This window comes from Taurulus bubalis (assembly GCF_910589615.1).
Source record: "Taurulus bubalis genome assembly, chromosome: 17".
NCBI classification, from domain to species: Eukaryota; Metazoa; Chordata; class Actinopteri; order Perciformes; family Cottidae; genus Taurulus; species Taurulus bubalis.
This window is the reverse complement of record NC_136605.1, coordinates 12,083,160-12,099,607: the sequence shown is the minus strand read 5'-3', so window position 1 is coordinate 12,099,607 and position 16,448 is coordinate 12,083,160. Positions and strand designations below refer to the sequence as shown.

At 44.4% G+C, this 16,448-nt stretch overlaps 1 protein-coding gene across 1 annotated transcript in view; it reads left to right on the top strand.

Annotated features, from left to right (window-relative positions):
* LOC306750359 (protein sidekick-2-like) overlaps positions 1–16,448 on the top strand; it is a gene marked incomplete at both ends in the record, with an annotated part of 76,188 nt that extends 59,740 nt beyond the window's left edge. The window contains 28 exons of the mRNA XM_079233773.1: positions 26–141; positions 374–569; positions 670–768; positions 882–1,073; positions 1,792–1,913; positions 2,078–2,187; positions 2,567–2,717; positions 3,867–4,104; positions 4,193–4,308; positions 4,479–4,668; positions 4,847–4,945; positions 5,103–5,297; positions 5,393–5,594; positions 5,730–5,833; positions 6,092–6,162; positions 6,250–6,385; positions 6,518–6,574; positions 6,987–7,088; positions 7,210–7,325; positions 7,420–7,606; positions 9,093–9,230; positions 9,901–10,062; positions 10,181–10,306; positions 10,391–10,555; positions 10,649–10,789; positions 11,941–12,085; positions 14,580–14,709; positions 16,044–16,448. Coding sequence (XP_079089899.1) covers positions 26–141; positions 374–569; positions 670–768; positions 882–1,073; positions 1,792–1,913; positions 2,078–2,187; positions 2,567–2,717; positions 3,867–4,104; positions 4,193–4,308; positions 4,479–4,668; positions 4,847–4,945; positions 5,103–5,297; positions 5,393–5,594; positions 5,730–5,833; positions 6,092–6,162; positions 6,250–6,385; positions 6,518–6,574; positions 6,987–7,088; positions 7,210–7,325; positions 7,420–7,606; positions 9,093–9,230; positions 9,901–10,062; positions 10,181–10,306; positions 10,391–10,555; positions 10,649–10,789; positions 11,941–12,085; positions 14,580–14,709; positions 16,044–16,448 — 4,211 coding nt within the window. The remainder of the gene's footprint in view (positions 1–25; positions 142–373; positions 570–669; positions 769–881; positions 1,074–1,791; positions 1,914–2,077; positions 2,188–2,566; positions 2,718–3,866; positions 4,105–4,192; positions 4,309–4,478; positions 4,669–4,846; positions 4,946–5,102; positions 5,298–5,392; positions 5,595–5,729; positions 5,834–6,091; positions 6,163–6,249; positions 6,386–6,517; positions 6,575–6,986; positions 7,089–7,209; positions 7,326–7,419; positions 7,607–9,092; positions 9,231–9,900; positions 10,063–10,180; positions 10,307–10,390; positions 10,556–10,648; positions 10,790–11,940; positions 12,086–14,579; positions 14,710–16,043) is intronic.

Here is a 16,448-nt window from a genome sequence, read left to right as displayed (position 1 = left end):
TCTCTGGTTTTTCTCTCTGGATCAGTGCCCACTGTGCCACCAGGAAATGTACAAGCCGAGGCTGTCAACTCCACCACGGTGCGTTTTACCTGGAGTGCCCCGAGCCCTCAGTTTATCAATGGAATCAACCAGGGATATAAGGTGAGCAGCCCCTCTCTGTCAACTAGTGCCCTCTAGTGGCCAGAGCTAGAGAAGGGCTCTGAAGGCAAACTCTCATCACGTAGTCGGAAAGCCTAATCTCCTGAAGGAGTCATGAATTTACCAGATGAGAACAGTTTTGTTTAGACTTTTTACTTTTTTAATGAAAAAAAATCTCAGTACGCCTAAAAGTGCACATTTAACACCCAGTCCCAACTCACTCCATCATTTCCAGCTGTTGGCGTGGGAACTCAGTCGCGCAAACGAGGTCGCTGTGATCACGGTGCGCCCCAACTTCCAGGACAGTGTTCATGTCGGTTACATCTCTAGCCTGAAAAAGTTCACAGAATACTACTCGTCTGTATTGTGCTTCACGACCCCTGGAGACGGCCCACGCAGCCCGCCTCAGCGGTTACGCACCCATGAGGACAGTAAGTTTTCCCATTCAGGATATCATATAGTATTTGTGGATAATTACATGTCAGGCTGTGGTCCAGTCTGTTCATTGCCTGTTTTTATTATTTTTTACAGCACCTGGTGCTGTGGGACACCTGAGCTTTACTGATATCTTGGACACCTCACTAAAAGTCAGCTGGAAGGAGCCACAAGAGAAAAACGGTGTTCTCACAGGTAACCATTAAAGATAATTATGTAATGTACACATGTCTTCTCTGCTTCTGTCTCTGAGGCACCATTCAGAGGTTACTGTGAACTACTATTTTGGAATTTACCTCTTCCTCCAGGCTATCGCATCTCCTGGGAGGAGTTCAACAGAACCAATACTCGAGTCACACATTATTTGCCCAACCTAACTCAGGAGTACAAGGTGACAGGGCTCACTGCCCTCACCACTTACACCATCCAGGTAGCAGCCATGACTGCCAAGGGCCAGGGCCTGCTCTCTGCCTCCACTATTTCTTCTGGTGTACCACCAGGTGAGTGTTTAAATATACAGATGAACTATTTGACTTAAAAGCTATGGTTGGTAATCTTCCCCCACAATTGTTTTTATATTAGTTGTTGGAAATTTTCATCACCACCTAACAGCAATCAATAAATAAAATGCTCTGACAAAAAAAAGAAGAAAGAAATCGTCCAACAAGCCTAAAACCTGAAAATGAAGTCAACGCGAAAGTGCCAGAAAGTGCAGTTCCTCAAATGGCCACTTGATGATGGCATCAAAAGCGAGTAAATCCCTTTGATCCCTCATCAAAATAAAGTTAAAATGCCCAACTTTAAGGAAGAAATAAACATGTTTAAAGCCAGGTGCTAAAACTTTGAGCTTCATACCAGCTCTTCAGACACCTATGGGTGATATCACGAAGACTTCGTTAAGTAGTCTGTAGTAGCCAACTTGCCGACTTTCTCGCTAGATTTATTTTTTGGGAGCTAGTGCTGCTAGCTAATATCATTGGAAAATAGTTAGCACCACGGGCCTGAGTTTTTTTAGTTGGATATTTTTTTGAATTTAGTGTACTCTTGCTAGTTTCTTGAGATTACCAACCCTAGTAGAAATCATAAGTACTTCAATTCTCCAGTGTAAAGGGCTACAACTCCGTACTATGACTCAACAGAGTCTACACAGCTATCTAAAAAAGTAGTGATATTTGTGAAATGTATTTTATTCTGTCTTTCCTCCATTCCCTTCGACAGAGTTGCCCGGTCCTCCAACCAATTTAGCCATCTCCAACATCGGCCCACGCTCTGTCACCCTGCAGTTCAAACCAGGTTATGATGGCAAGACATCCATTTCCCGTTGGCACGTTGAAGCCCAGGTAAGATGCTTCATATCTATTTCAACATAATGACAGCAGTCTGGGTTTTTCTTTTTACAAGTTGTTTGATGTCTTAATATTGTTGCACAGGTTTGTACAATATCAGTTAATTTATTTAATTAGTTCTGCTGCTGATATCACCTCTTTCCCTCTGTGCATTTCAGATTGGCATAATAGGAGAAAATGAAGAGTGGCTGATGGTTCATCAGCTGTCTAATGAACCCGATGCTAGATCACTGGAGGTCCTGGACTTGAACCCCTACACCTTCTACAGGTGAGCACACGCATGAATATAAACAGGTGCTGTATATGAAATAAAGGCACCATATTGCACTCCCGTCTAAAACAATTGAAAGTGTTGCAAAGTGAAAAATCGGCTAAAATAATCAATTTGTCACTGGTTATTCTGAATCAAGATGAATAAATGTACTGTCATCCAGAATAACATTGGGATTATTTTCTTTATTTTATTTACTCATAAGTAGATCTTCTCTGCTACAATGACCTAGTTTCCTTTTGGGTATCATTAAAATGATATCCAATCTAATGTTGAATAATCTAATGTAATCCTGTCCAATATTACCGCCATATCTTGACTAAACACCCATCTTTAGATGATTTATCCATCATCAGCTGGTTTATTTTTACCCCAGGTTCAGAATGCGTCAGGTAAACATTGTGGGCACCAGTCCTCCAAGTCAGCCCTCGAGGAAGATCGAGACCCTGCAGGCGCCTCCAGACATCTCCCCCGCCAATGTTACCCTGCGCACAGCCAGTGAGACCAGCCTGTGGCTTCGCTGGATGGTACGTTTTTGTCTCTCTTTTTTTTGTCCTTCTCGTTGGTAGAAATTCATGTTCGGACTGAATTGCCAAAATGCCCTTGGGATATTAATTGGATACAACATTGATAAGATAAGCTTTGTCAAATCAGATTTAGGCAATTTCACTTCACCCATCCGAATCACAAAAAAAAATGTTTTCAGATCCTAAAACGTTTTACATTAAATTATGTCTTTCTCTACGACAGTTGGCTTTAACTCAACTGACTCACAAGCGTCTCTCTTTTCGCAAAACTTCAATTTAGAATTTGGCACATTGGGTCTTGTGTACTTTTTAAATGTTGCCTCTTCCTTCCTCTATGAATTTGTTCTTGTACTCTGCACGCACTTCGTCCTTGATTATTGCTGCTTCCTGCGTCAGCACTTGGCCAATATATTGTTTGCTACATCTGTCCATTATCATCACTGTGCCAGTTCTTGAGCTCTGCCAGGCAGTGAGAGACAGAGGCAAGATACTGCTGCAGCTCCTGCAGGATTATAAAGAGTGCATGTCATCTGGATTTACCAACATTGTCAGCTGTGTGATGCGACTCCTCAAATGTACGACAAAGCTCGATGGTTGCTACACGTTTCAAAAGTGTGTGCTGAATTGAAGTAAAACTTTATCAAGGCCACATGTATTTCAGTAACACGAGCACTTTGACATAATACATTTTGTATCTTGTATTTAGGCAGGTGCATTTACTGATGCTCAATCATCATGATGTACTGCATTTAAAAAACCGGATGGTCAAGTGACATTAAGAGTGTTTGCAAACACCAGAAAACACACTTTAGCACAACAGTTAATTTCAATATTAATAAATCATTCAAACCTGTACCTATGCCTTTCAAGAGTGAAATGGCCTGCTAGATATTAGGGTTATATTATTATTGATTGAAGAGATAAATGTGCAATTATTTTAAGACAATGGAGTATTGCCACATTTTATTAAAACCACTTAGTATTAAGTGCTTGGAGGGTTTATCTTCTTCTCATATTAACGCCTCTTAGCTGTTGTAAAGTCACTGTGAAGTACAGCTTCTACTGGCTTGTTGTTTCATTAAGCACTCAGTTATGATGTCATATTGATTTTGCTTAAACTGAGGGAATATAAACAAAAAATTCTCTCAGCCTCTTCCAGAGTGGGAGTACAACGGGAATCCAGATCTCGTTGGCTACCGGGTCCAATACTCTAAAGCCGGGTCTAAAGGGGGCGTTCTCTCCCATGTCATCATGGACCGACTGGAGAGGGAGTTCACCATCGAGGACCTGGAGGAGTGGACGGAATATGTGGTCAGAGTTCAGGCTGTCAATGGTATCGGCTCTGGGCCTTGGAGCCAGCCGGTCCACGGCAGGACCAGGGAGTCTGGTGAGGAAGGAAAATGTGTGCATTCACATGACGAACACATGCATGCAGGTGAAGTGTGCTGAGCTCCATCCTTTGTGTCTTACTGCAGTGCCCTCCAGCGGTCCCACCAACGTGTCGGCTTTCGCCACCACCTCCAGCAGCATCCTGGTGCGATGGGGGGAAGTCCTAGAGACTGACCGCAATGGACTCATCCTCGGGTACAAGGTCAGCAGTCTCTCAGTGATCTCAATTTTAGAATAACTAATATCATCTTTTTTTGAAATATTACAACAAAAGCCTAAAAAAAACGTGTTTTGTTATTTACTAAACTTGTTATTTAATTCCTCATCACCTGAAAAGACCTCCACCTATATAACATTCCCTGTGTATTTTAGGTTGTGTATAAGGAGAAGGACTCGGACACAGCTCCCGACTTCTGGGCAGTGGAAGGCAACACCACCCACAGTGTCCAGCTGAGTGGTCTGGGCAAGTACGTCCTGTATGAGATCCAGGTCCTCGCCTTCACCCGTATAGGAGACGGAAGGAGCAGCTCGCCGTCCATCTTAGAGAGGACCCTGGATGATGGTAAAGATATCCATGTTACCGTCTTATGTCATCATCTTGTTATCTTTGAAGTTGTTCAAATGGTATTTTTTTCAGCAAATGGTTGAATATTCTGCCTTAAATCACCTTGTATAAATAGACAAGCTAGAGAAAGTCAATTTTTTTCTTGCCTGATTGTTATACATTTTATTCATGGTAGTACCGGGCCCTCCAGTCGGCATCCTCTTCCCAGAAGTCAGAACCTCCTCAGTCAGGCTCATCTGGCAGCCTCCTGCACAGCCCAACGGCATTATCCTGGGTGAGTTTGCAATTTACAGATTTCCATCTGCGAGCACAGATATTAGTATTTTGCTTTTGTGCTGGTCCTAAAAAAGAAACTTCAATATTGTTTGATTTTGTACTGCAGGCAAATTGTTCTCTTGTGACTTCTTATTGATATGAGGTTTTCCTTTTAGCCTATCAGATCACATACAGAAGAAACTCTTCAAACGGCAACGGCGCCACCGTAGACGTGCTGAGTCCCAGCGCGCGGCAGTACACCGCGTCTGGGCTGAAGCCAGAAATGGTTTATGTCTACCGCCTCACCGCTCAGACCCGAAAGGGTTGGGGTGAGGCCGCCGAGGCTTTGGTGGTGACCACAGAAAAGAGAGGTAAAATACCGCAGCTATTTAAATTATTCACCTCTAAATATTAAGTTTGAGAGGAACCATGAATGTGTGTGTGTGTGTGTGTGTGCGCCCTTCAGCCCGACCCCAACCCACAAGCCGCCCCGTAGTGCCTCAAGAGGACGTTCTGGCTCGCAGAGTGCTGTTGTCATGGGAACCAGGCAGCGACGGCCTGTCCCCCGTCCGCTACTACACAGTCCAGTACAGAGAGCTGCCGGACAGCAATTGGACCGTCCACTCTGCATCAGTCAGCCACGAGATACAATCCTACATCGTTGATAGGTAAATGTGAAAGTCCACTTTCATTCCCCCCCCGAAGCGTCAGCAGTTAAAATGTTTCTTTTTTCAGTCAGAAAATAAGAATTGATTGGAGCAGAATATGCCGTACATGACGTACTTCTTTTTGTTTCTTTGAAGGTTAAAGCCGTTCACTTCATACCAGTTCCGCGTAAAAGCCACGAATGACATTGGAGACAGTGAATACAGCCAGGAGAGTGAGGCCATCACGACGCTACAGGACGGTAAGAACGTGCGGCTGAACGCGTCAGCAGGCAGAACCATGTTCTGTTCAGTTGTACGAGAACGCTTTTCTAATTGGCTGAACATGCCTTCACATCAATGTTTTGACTTTGGATTTTCACAGCGAATGCTTTACGTGTGTTTACTCTCAAGCTGTTCTCCAGCAGACTGTTTGAATTATACATATATCACTCTGCTCAGCTGTGTTGGTTTTCTAACAGCAACATTACATTCATTTTTTTCTCCCTTATCTCCTCTAGCCCCAGACAAAGCCCCAACAATCCTATCTGTTACACCTCACACCACCACATCTGTACTGGTCCGTTGGCAGGTACGCTGTTGCATTACTTTGTGAATGTTAGGATGGATTCATCTTTGTTAAAGTATTAGGCATTAAGCAAACCTATTCTCTTCGTAGCCTCCCGCTGAGGATTACATAAATGGAGTCCTGTTGGGGTTCAGGGTCCGGTTCCGGGAGTTACACTACGACCGGCTACGCAGCTTCACTGTCCGCACAGTTAACAGTCCCTCTGTCAACTGGGGCGATCTCACTGGTGAGTTTTCTTTTTCACTGCTTACCCATCAACTACATCTGGTTATATGAAGAAAGTTACTTTTACATCCATGTAAGTCAGCTAATAATGCCACTCTTTTCCAACCCTGCCCCTCCTCTATCCAAACTCCAGCTCCTTACAGCGTCAGGAACTTGAGTGAATCCTCGCTCACCCAGTATGAACTGGATAGTAAGTCTCACACCCCCCTCATGACTCTCTTCCGTCACTCTCCATCTACTTGCATGTCATCTGTTCCATGCAAATATGCCATCTTAATAATAATTTACAGCATCTGTGCTTTGCGGCAACCCTTCCACTCAGCCATATCCGCTGAGGGGCCGCCACCGATTCTTAAGATCTGTATATGACTTAATTCTCTCTGAGCTGCCCTGTCATTATTTCAGTATGTTTTCTTTCTTATTAATCCCCGACAAATCAGCCGTGTGTGCCCTCAACAACGCCATCTTTTCATCACTTTGCCTTAGAATTCTTGCCAACAGGGATCGCTATGACTGTGTGCCTCTCTGGAGTAACTTCTTTTTGTTTTGCTCTTTTATCTTAACTGTTCAATTATAATGCTGCTGCGGTTCTCTCCTTGCAGATTTGAGTAAACACAAACGCTACGAGATCCGTCTCAGTGTGTACAACGCTGTGGGGGAGGGTCCCAGCAGCGCACCACAGGAAGTGTTTGTTGGAGAGGCGGGTATGTTTGGTCTCTCGCTGTGCAGCATGTGTGCTTCTTACCTTTCAACTTTGCTTCTTGAATTTTAAGTCAGTCATTTGGAACATATATCAAAAAGTGATTATTCTCTGCTCCATTCTAGTCCCGACATCCCCTCCCCAAAATGTGGTGATCCAGTCCTCAACAGCCACACAGCTGGATGTCACATGGGAGCCTCCTCCTTTGGAGGCTCAGAATGGGGACATACAGGGTTACAAGGTATCAACATGTGTTCTCTTTTGTTCTGTTTAACTGCAAATCATCCCAACTTAAATCATGCCTTTCTTATGTCTATATTTGATTTTGTGTGCAGATCTATTTCTGGGAGTTTCAGCTCCAGAATGAGACGGAGCGCCTGCGTACTTTGTTCCTGCCGGAGCTCGGGGTGAAGCTTAAAAACCTGACGGGCTACACCACCTACATGATTAGTGTGGCAGCCTTCAATGCTGCCGGGGATGGGCCCCGCTCCCTGCCCACCAGAGGGCGCACTCAGCAAGCAGGTGAGCGGTGCTAAATCTAGATTTGAGCAGATTAAAATGATTGTTCAAAAGTGCACAGCATTTATCTCGCTACCAACACCATGTAGCAATTCACAGATCTGTCTTTTCTCTTTTTGTCTCGCTCTGTCGACCTGCACAATGATACTTATTCTCAAAATGCTATGGCGCTCAAGTGCTTGTGTGGAGTAGTATCTTAAAGTTGGCCTTCTCTTCAGTCACAAATGGTGCCGACAAAAGAATAGATGATGAGTACTTTCGTGTTTAGTCACTGTCCCTGCAAACTGGAAATGCAGTATGGCAGCTTTAAGACAAACAGTGTAAGACTCACTGCTCCTATTCACCAAGAAATAGAACATTTCCACTAAGTTTAGTTTGGTCCTGTGAGATGCAGCATAAAGTGATCTGAGTCTTCTTGGCCCCTTCATCCAGGACAAGCCACAAGGGTGGCGGAGGAGCAATGAATACAGAGTGCGGGGGACACATGTAGATTAGTTTTTTTGGCTGCAACTGCACAAAGACGTCTGTGTTTACTAGCTAGCGAGTCCCTCCTCTGCGGTTTCTGCACAAAAATGGTTTACAGTATAAATTACTTGTGTCTTTTCCGCCCCCTTGAAGGCTGTGACATTGGCGAGGGGTACAAAGTGCTGAGAACTTAAAAAACACAGGCAGGAATTTTGGCTCTCTGCACCACAGGGTACTGGGAAGTGAGCCAGCACAAGCTTTTGTGAATTTTATGCAGAATTGTTGCGAAATCCTGGATCTGGGTTGGGTCAGCAGGCAAATTTCTCACAGCTTTCGTTCAAGGTCAGAGAATGATTTTGCACTCGAATGTTGACTTCCAGTTAGCTTGACTCATTTGCTTGAACAGCGATAAAATATTTTTTTCTTTTTAGTATTGATCTGAGCTGTACACCACGGTACCTGTTTTTACATGCACAAAACATTGTATTATTCATGCTCTGGGAAAGAACAATGAACAATGAAACCTCTTATTTTTAATCTCTATTTCTGTTTGCGGTCATCTTTCATAGAGGACTTTTTTTTTCATCTTTTCTGAATATATCGGATTGCATGCTGCAGACTAGTAGTACTGCCTTCCCTCTCATATTGGCTTTACTTTTGTTGCAAGTGTAACTTACAAAAAAGGATTGAGAGTTTGGAGCAAATGGTGAAAAGAACTGCGGTTAAAAATGTGCTAAATTGCAATCTATGAAAATTCACAAGAAGAACGTCAATAATGAATGACATAAAGATTGCTTAACTTCACATTGCTCGCTGTAAAGCATTACAAATAACTAATCAGTTTAGTTTGTTCTACTGTATGTATGTCCACATTTGTGCACTAACTACAGAATTTAACAGTATTTTTATGAATATGCATTTCAAAGTGGCATATCCAGGTAGCTGCTGTATTCAATGTGTTGTCTGATTACTGTAAAGAGATCCAACTTTCACACTTCTTTTCTATCTTCTTTACCACGAAAAGCACCGAGTGCTCCCAGCTTCATCCACTTCGGTGAGTTGACCACCACTTCAGTCAACGTGTCCTGGGGAGAGCCCAAGCAGGCCAACGGCATCCTTGAGGGCTACCGCCTGATTTATGAGCCCTGCACGCCAGTCGATGGTGAGAAACGGTGTCTGCCGCCTAATAACGCTGCCATGCCTTGACATTCCTCAGCCTGCTTTCTCAGACTGGGATTTACAACCTCTTTCCTAGTTACCATATTCTTTTTAACTCATACTGCTTAAGCTCATGCTCTAATCTGTTCCAGGTGAGTGTAGGCCCTGCAGTAACGTATATGGCACAGCTGATAAAATATGTCGGATTTCTCTGGTGAGACTTTGCACAGCTTCCTCTCTCACCGAGAGAAACATGGCTAATAGCTGGCTAAATGTGGCTGCCTGGACCAGATTGTCATGTAATTGGGAGCAGAGGTGGAATGCTGAGCCGAGGCGGCTGTGGTCCCTCGGCTATCCGCTAATGGACCCAGAGCAAAGCCGAACAGAGCAGTTAAGACAGGGAATATCAATTGGTGTATTACAAAAAGATCCTGGTGTCTCTATCTGGATATCTAGAGGGCTGCTGGATAATAGACCTTTTGCTGTTATATATGCAAAGATATGCATGTCTCTGATCTCTGTCTGTGTAGTCTTGTAACTTGTCTGTGTGACTGTGTCACACAGACAAGTTACAAGTCTGTTCATATGCAAAAAGCTTTGCTGTTTGTCGCTTGTAGAAAGCAGTATCTAGAGTCTTAGTGTTTCCTGTACAGACTCCTCTCCTCGCACTCCAGGTGTCAGTAAGATAGTGACAGTAGATGTGAAGGGCAGCGCTCCCCTGTGGATGAAGATCAAAGACCTGGCTGATGGCGTCACCTATAACTATCGCATCCGGGCCAAAACCCTCACATATGGCCCCGACGTGGAGGCCAACATTACTACTGGGCCTGGAGAAGGTGGGCATCTCTAAATCTGTGACTCATTACTGCTTTTGTTCTGATATTCATGCCAATAATAACATATTTTATCAAGGAGGCCACTGTTATAACTATCCACCATTTCTGTCCTCCCAAGGATCCCCAGGCCCTCCTGGAGAACCCTTTATTTCTCGGTATGGCCCGGCCCTCACTTTGCATTGGACCAGCGGTGATCAAGGCCGTGCACCCATCACGCGATACGTCATCGAGGCCAGGCCCTCTGGTAAGCTACATACATAAACAGTCTTTGACTTCCTGTACCTCAGCTAGTATTTCCTATTTATATATGTTCTCATCTTGCCTGTAGATGAAGGATTATGGGATATTCTTATCAAAGATATTCCTAAAGAAGTGACATCCTACACACTTAACCTGGACATGCTGCGAGAAGGGGTCACCTATGACTTTCGAGTAATTGCAGTCAATGACTATGGCTACGGATCCCCCAGCGCCCCCTCTCCCTCTATATCAGGTACTTTAATCTGAAAATAATGCCATTCTGTGTAAATAAAACAATATTTGTTTTTTTGTTTGTTTATTAATGTTTATTATTTGTTGTCTTCAGCCCAGAAAGTGTCTCCGTTCTATGAGGAGTGGTGGTTCCTGGTGGTGATCGCCCTGGTGGGCCTCATCTTCATCCTCCTCCTTGTTTTCATCCTCATCATCCGAGGCCAGAGTAAAAAATACACCAAAAAAACAGATGCAGGTAGGAAACACATTTGTCTGCTAAACTCGCTGCGAATGTCTCGGTTTTCTCGTTCTAACTCTGCAACGTATTATTGTTATTGACTGGAATTTGTCTTCCTTCAGGACAGCTCTGCTGAGAATTGCATTTTAACGATTGCGCCTCCAAAGTCTAGTTTAGAAAATGGGATTGTGAAGGCTCACACAATTAGACAAATTACCTTGGCTTTCTTTACATTGTTTGGCTGACAGGGGAAAGATGGAAGTAAAGGCTACCGGTGAAACAGCTGACATAGGCAGGTGAATAAACATTATTGTTCATGTTTAACTGCAGCGAGGATCAATACTGGGATAAATGGCTTGGCAGTGGTTTAATGCTCAGATCATTAGTCAGACAGAGAGTAATTATATAATGACACCGGCGGCGGATCTCCCACCACTGTATCAAGAAGCCGATTTTCATGATTGTGAATTATCCGAGGTGACATTTCTGCTCCTAGACACTCTTAATCAGAGTTCAAACCCAAAAACACAAGTTAATCAATGTTAGTGGACTTACTTCACATTTTAGTTGGCACGTTATCACAGTGAAAAGTTGTCTAGTCCCCCAGCAGTACTGGAGATGGGCAGTGGTGAGACTGGAAGAGCCATTTTGGGGGTGAAAGTGAAGGGTCAGCTCAAACCTTCTGAAAGCCTCTTGTCGTTGACTTTTTAGCTTAGTCAGCATTTAGCAATTTGCCAGGATTACCGGGGTCAGTCAATAGGGCTTGGTGAGACCAGTTCAGACAGGGACTGTGTTTGTGAGGGGCCACAAATAGGGCTTCTTGACCCCTTCCGTCCCCTCCCCAATGTTCTCAGCCATGAAGCTGATCTATCTGTTTGTTTTGCTAGAGGCCATGACTGGACAGTTGGCCTGACAGATGTCAGAAACAATTTGTACTTTTTTGTTTTATACATGCAATTAAAGATTCGATCAATTTTTGTTTAGAACATTTTTTTCATCAAATTAATCATAAAAAAAAGAACTATATGCCAGTTCAAGCCTTTTACTTGTTATTGTGTTGTGTTCGACTAATCCTTACCACTTAAATTGAGTCTAGATTTGACTGAAGATCACAAACCACTCATTTCACTCCACAACCCACACAGTGTCGTCCTCATACCCCTGTCCAGGCAACCACTCCAACTGCACGGCTCTGCCTCTGACCCACGGGGAGATGGTGCGCCTGGATGAGGGGCGCTTCCCGGCTCTGGAGCTCAACAACCGACGCCTCTCTGTGAAGAACTCCTTTTGCCGCAAGAACGGCATCTACACACGGTCAGTCACGACGATGCTTATGTTACCGACGGGAATTAATAATGTGGTTTGCGTTTGTTTCCCCCTCTTCCCTCACGATAGTCAATGTCAGCCTTGAGAGAGCAAACCGAGCCTCGAGGACCCCAGCTGCTGATTTGAGCCTCCCTCCGCTCCCCTCGTTGATATTCAGTGTTTGTGTGAAGCGACAATTTATATAAGAGGGGCAGCACAATACCAGCTAATTAGCATTCATGAGCTTCTGCATTGCTCTTTGTCTGTCCATCACCGCTTTAGACAAAGAGCGCTTATGGGTCAGAGCCGTCTCTTGGTCTCCAGCCCAGAGTTTCTCTCGAGTGCAGAGCTGTGAGAGCTGTCTCAACATAAAGTGCACTGCCGTTGATATGGGAACATATCCTTCCACCAGTCAGCGGGACTTTGACAGGCCGGCTCTTTGATAATGTTTAGGTAAACATTAGATAAGAGGAATTTACACAATCTCTGCAGAACCAGCAGCAAAGGGAAAAATCCTGTGTAAGGACACAGGTCACAAATAATTGGCGATAGGCTGGCTGGTCATGCGGTTGTTTTGGGGGATGGGAGTCCAGAGTCTGCTTCTTGTCACAGCAACACCAAAAAAAAGTTGTTGGTTTTTGCACATTATGGTGGAATGTGCTAGAAGGGGTGCGTTAAGGGCAGTGGAATCTGTGCTGTTTTCTCCTTGACCAAAGAGGCCGAGAGGGGGATCAAAGGGTCTTGAGTTGCTCCGTCTCTTTTGAAGAGATCCAATCTGGTACTGTACTCTCTGCTAATGATCTGTGGACTGAGGAAGAAGAGTGGGAGGGCTCCCTATGGGATATTTGAAGGGGTGAGGGAAAAGGGGATGAAAAAGACGGATAAGGCAATGAGAGAAAATACAGTGCTCCTAAATAATTCAAAGCTCACTGGCAGCATTTTTGGAGTGTGATCGGTAGCAGGATCCATCGCCCCTCCCCTACGCTCACGTTTCCATCCTTTTAATGTCTGACTCAACCATGTCTGAATTCTAAGTAGATGGTTGTGTTTTTTTTCACAGTCCGCCTCCTCACGTCATCCCCTTTAACCCAGAGGAGATGTCTCTTTGTTGTGTCAACCCTTTCATGGTCGTTGTCATGTTCTGTCTCCTAAGCTTCCTGTTCTTGGCATTCCCAGTGATTTAGCTCACGCATATATCCAAGGAGATATTAATTTTTATTTGAGAGGCCGTCAAGGTTGTCTGCTTTATGCCTTAATATCACACTCGACATCACAGTGTTTTATGCCTCTCTTTTCTGCCCCTACATACAACGTTTTCCATTTCAGATCATTTAAACATTTACTTTCATGTCATGCCTAGTTTATAAAATTCTCAAGTCTTTTTCTAAAACCAACTGAGCAAAGTCTTCTCCTTATGCTGTGTTAGCCCACTGAGCCCACTGATGCAGCTCAGTGATGTGAGGGGTGGTGGTCCACTTTTTGCCCTCTGACCATCCAATTCAATCCCAGCAGACCTTGAACACAGCATAGTCATTACTGATGAAGAAGAAAATAATTGTCTGCACAGATGTTTCTCTCTGCTTCACTTTATGGACTTAATGACTGGAGATAAAAGACGCAGGCAGTCTTTTACTTGACCTACGCTCATAAAAGAACTCAGGGCCACGCTTAGTTACACAGATTTTCTGCAGGAGGTCTAAATCTCTGACTGTCTTCAGTTCTAATCGCCACAAAGAATCCTTTCATGAAGATGCTCATATGTTTTCCCACAGGATCCTGTTTATGCATTGCATGACTGTTGACATGAACTGAGCTCGGGCAGAGCTGGCAAATGGCAAAAGAATAAGACCAAAGACCAAAATGCTTCCAGGAATGCATAAAAATACTGTCTGTGTGTGTCTGAACTAAGCAATAATTTTTAATGTTCATGATCAATGACTCTACGCTCAATCTGTGTATATTGATCCCACTGAAGCTCCTGTGGGATGTGAAGCGTCTTTATTTTTATGCCTCTGTGTCAGCGACGGACATGATTTTGGGTCCATTCTCGCCTGTCTCAGGAATATCTTGATTATATCTTTTTTTAAATTGGACACAAACGTCCACTTGCTCTTAAGGTTGAACTGATTAGTAGGTCACTGTGACCTCGCCATAACTCAAGAACTCATATGCTAACGTCACACAGATGCCTATTGACGTTCTGGACAGACGTGGATGTAAAACTGCAACATGTCGGAGGCTTAGAACCACAAGGCTATAATTCTTGTTAGAACTATTTTGCAGTCCTCTATTAGTCATCAGATTGGTGTCACTCACAGGAATGACGAGGCGTGTTATGTTTACTCTAATGTTTTTTCAAAGACGAGAGAGCTTCAGAAAAACTAATCATGATTATCAAATGAAAATGTTTTCTCATACAACCATTAGCTCTCTCTCTCTTTCAGCTTTGCTTTCTATCTCTCACAGCCACTCTTTCTCTGTCTCATTTGCTCCATCTGTCCAGGTCTCCACCAAGACCCAGTCCTGGAAGCCTGCACTACTCGGATGAGGATGTCAGCACTAAGTATAATGACCTGATCCCGGCAGAGAGCAGCAGTTTGACCGAGAAACCCTCTGAGATATCTGACTCTCAGGTAAGCACTGACCCTGGCTTGCAGACCATGTCCACTCCAGGTCTGGTATAGGGAATTAACTTAATTAGACAGTCAAATTCAGCTGTTTGATTTTCTCAAAGTCTTCCAGGGCAGAGTCGTAACCTTTCCCAAATCAAAAAAAGACTTTTCTTGCATCACTTTTACTTTTGTCACATTCACCGTCTGTCTTCTTGATAACCTCCTTTTTTTCTTCATAATTACTGCTTTTCTAGCATAATTAGGAAGCAGAATATCTCAAAATGACAGTCAGCAAGACATTTGCCTCAAGTGGATAACTTCAAAATGAAATAACCTCTGTTCGTCATGGCTGACATCTCTGGATCTGACTTTTAATACTGATGTCTCCCATGGGAAGGAAGTACAGGGCCAATTCTCAGGTCTCTTGTGTCTTGAAATGTCTTCACAACTCATTAATTTTCCTCAAGCAGGAAATGTTGTATTAATCTTGGCTGCTGAGTCTCCGCTCAGTGTGTGTATATGTGTGTGTTGGAATGGGGAGGTCCAGTGAGGGGACAGGGAGGCTAGAAGTGATGAGGGATGATAAGGCAGAGGAGCTGATTGTAGCAGTGTCTGAACATCTGTCTTCCCACACTCGCGCCAGTTCTCCCTCGCCAATTTAACTGGTACCTACAGTCAAAACATTGTTCAACCCGGTTTGAACAAACACTGCTCTCGTGGGAGACACAAACGGGTGTTATTCTTTTCCTTCCGCGTGGCCTCCCACTGTTTACCTGCCACTTGGGCAAATAAATGGTGCTTCAACATCTGTTAAGCTGTCGTGTCTCAATAGAGCAAGAGATGGGCAGGCACTTGTCAGGCATACAAATGTGCCCAGCCCGTTATGTTTTCTGTGAGAGAAATTTGCTTTCTTTATTCTTTCTAAACGGTTTTTGTTTCTCAGCCAGTTCTGTGAGCTGGAAAAGCGACAGGATTCACCGAGACAAACATTAGGGCTTCAGACTGAAGGTTTATTATTACAGCAAAAGCAAATGAATCCTGTAAACATTGTCTTTGTCCAATTCTAGGTCTCTCATGTGTATACGTATCACTTCTGTGCTCCACAGAGGTATGAGCTCCTATGTGTGAGAGATGCTCAATAGAAGTGATTATCTGCCCCGTAGAGTTGCACCCGGATAAATAGATTTCCAGTTGTCTTTCAGTAGATATATCCGGCTGTGTTATGACCCCGTTTTGTGCAGTAGTAGAATTGGCCTTGATTTGATAGCATAGCAATTTCGCTGTCTCTGTAGTAAACATCCGAAACATACATCTGTTTGGTGATCTCACAATTCTCTCCCCTGATTGACTCGCAGGGCAGTGACAGCGAATACGAGATGGATCAGAGCCGGCAGAAGACCCACTCCTTCGTCAACCACTACATCAGCGACCCCACCTACTACAACTCGTGGCGGCGGCAGCAGAAGGGCGTCTCTCGCCCGCCGGCATACGGCTACTCCCAGCCCGAGGCCCTGGTGGAGCAGGAGTCACGGCAGCTCCCACCACCTGTGCCCCCTCTGCCCCCTCTCCTGCCCCAGAGCGCCCCATCCCCACAGCCCCAGTGCCAGGGCACTCTGTTCAGGTCTAAGGGAAGCCGGACTCCCACCCCTTCCCTACTGTCCTCTGAACCCCCCAGCCAGCACAGCACCCTCTACCGCCCCCCCAGCAGCCTGGGCTGTGCCGCTCAGGCACCTACCGCGGGCTTCTCCTCTTTCGTTTGA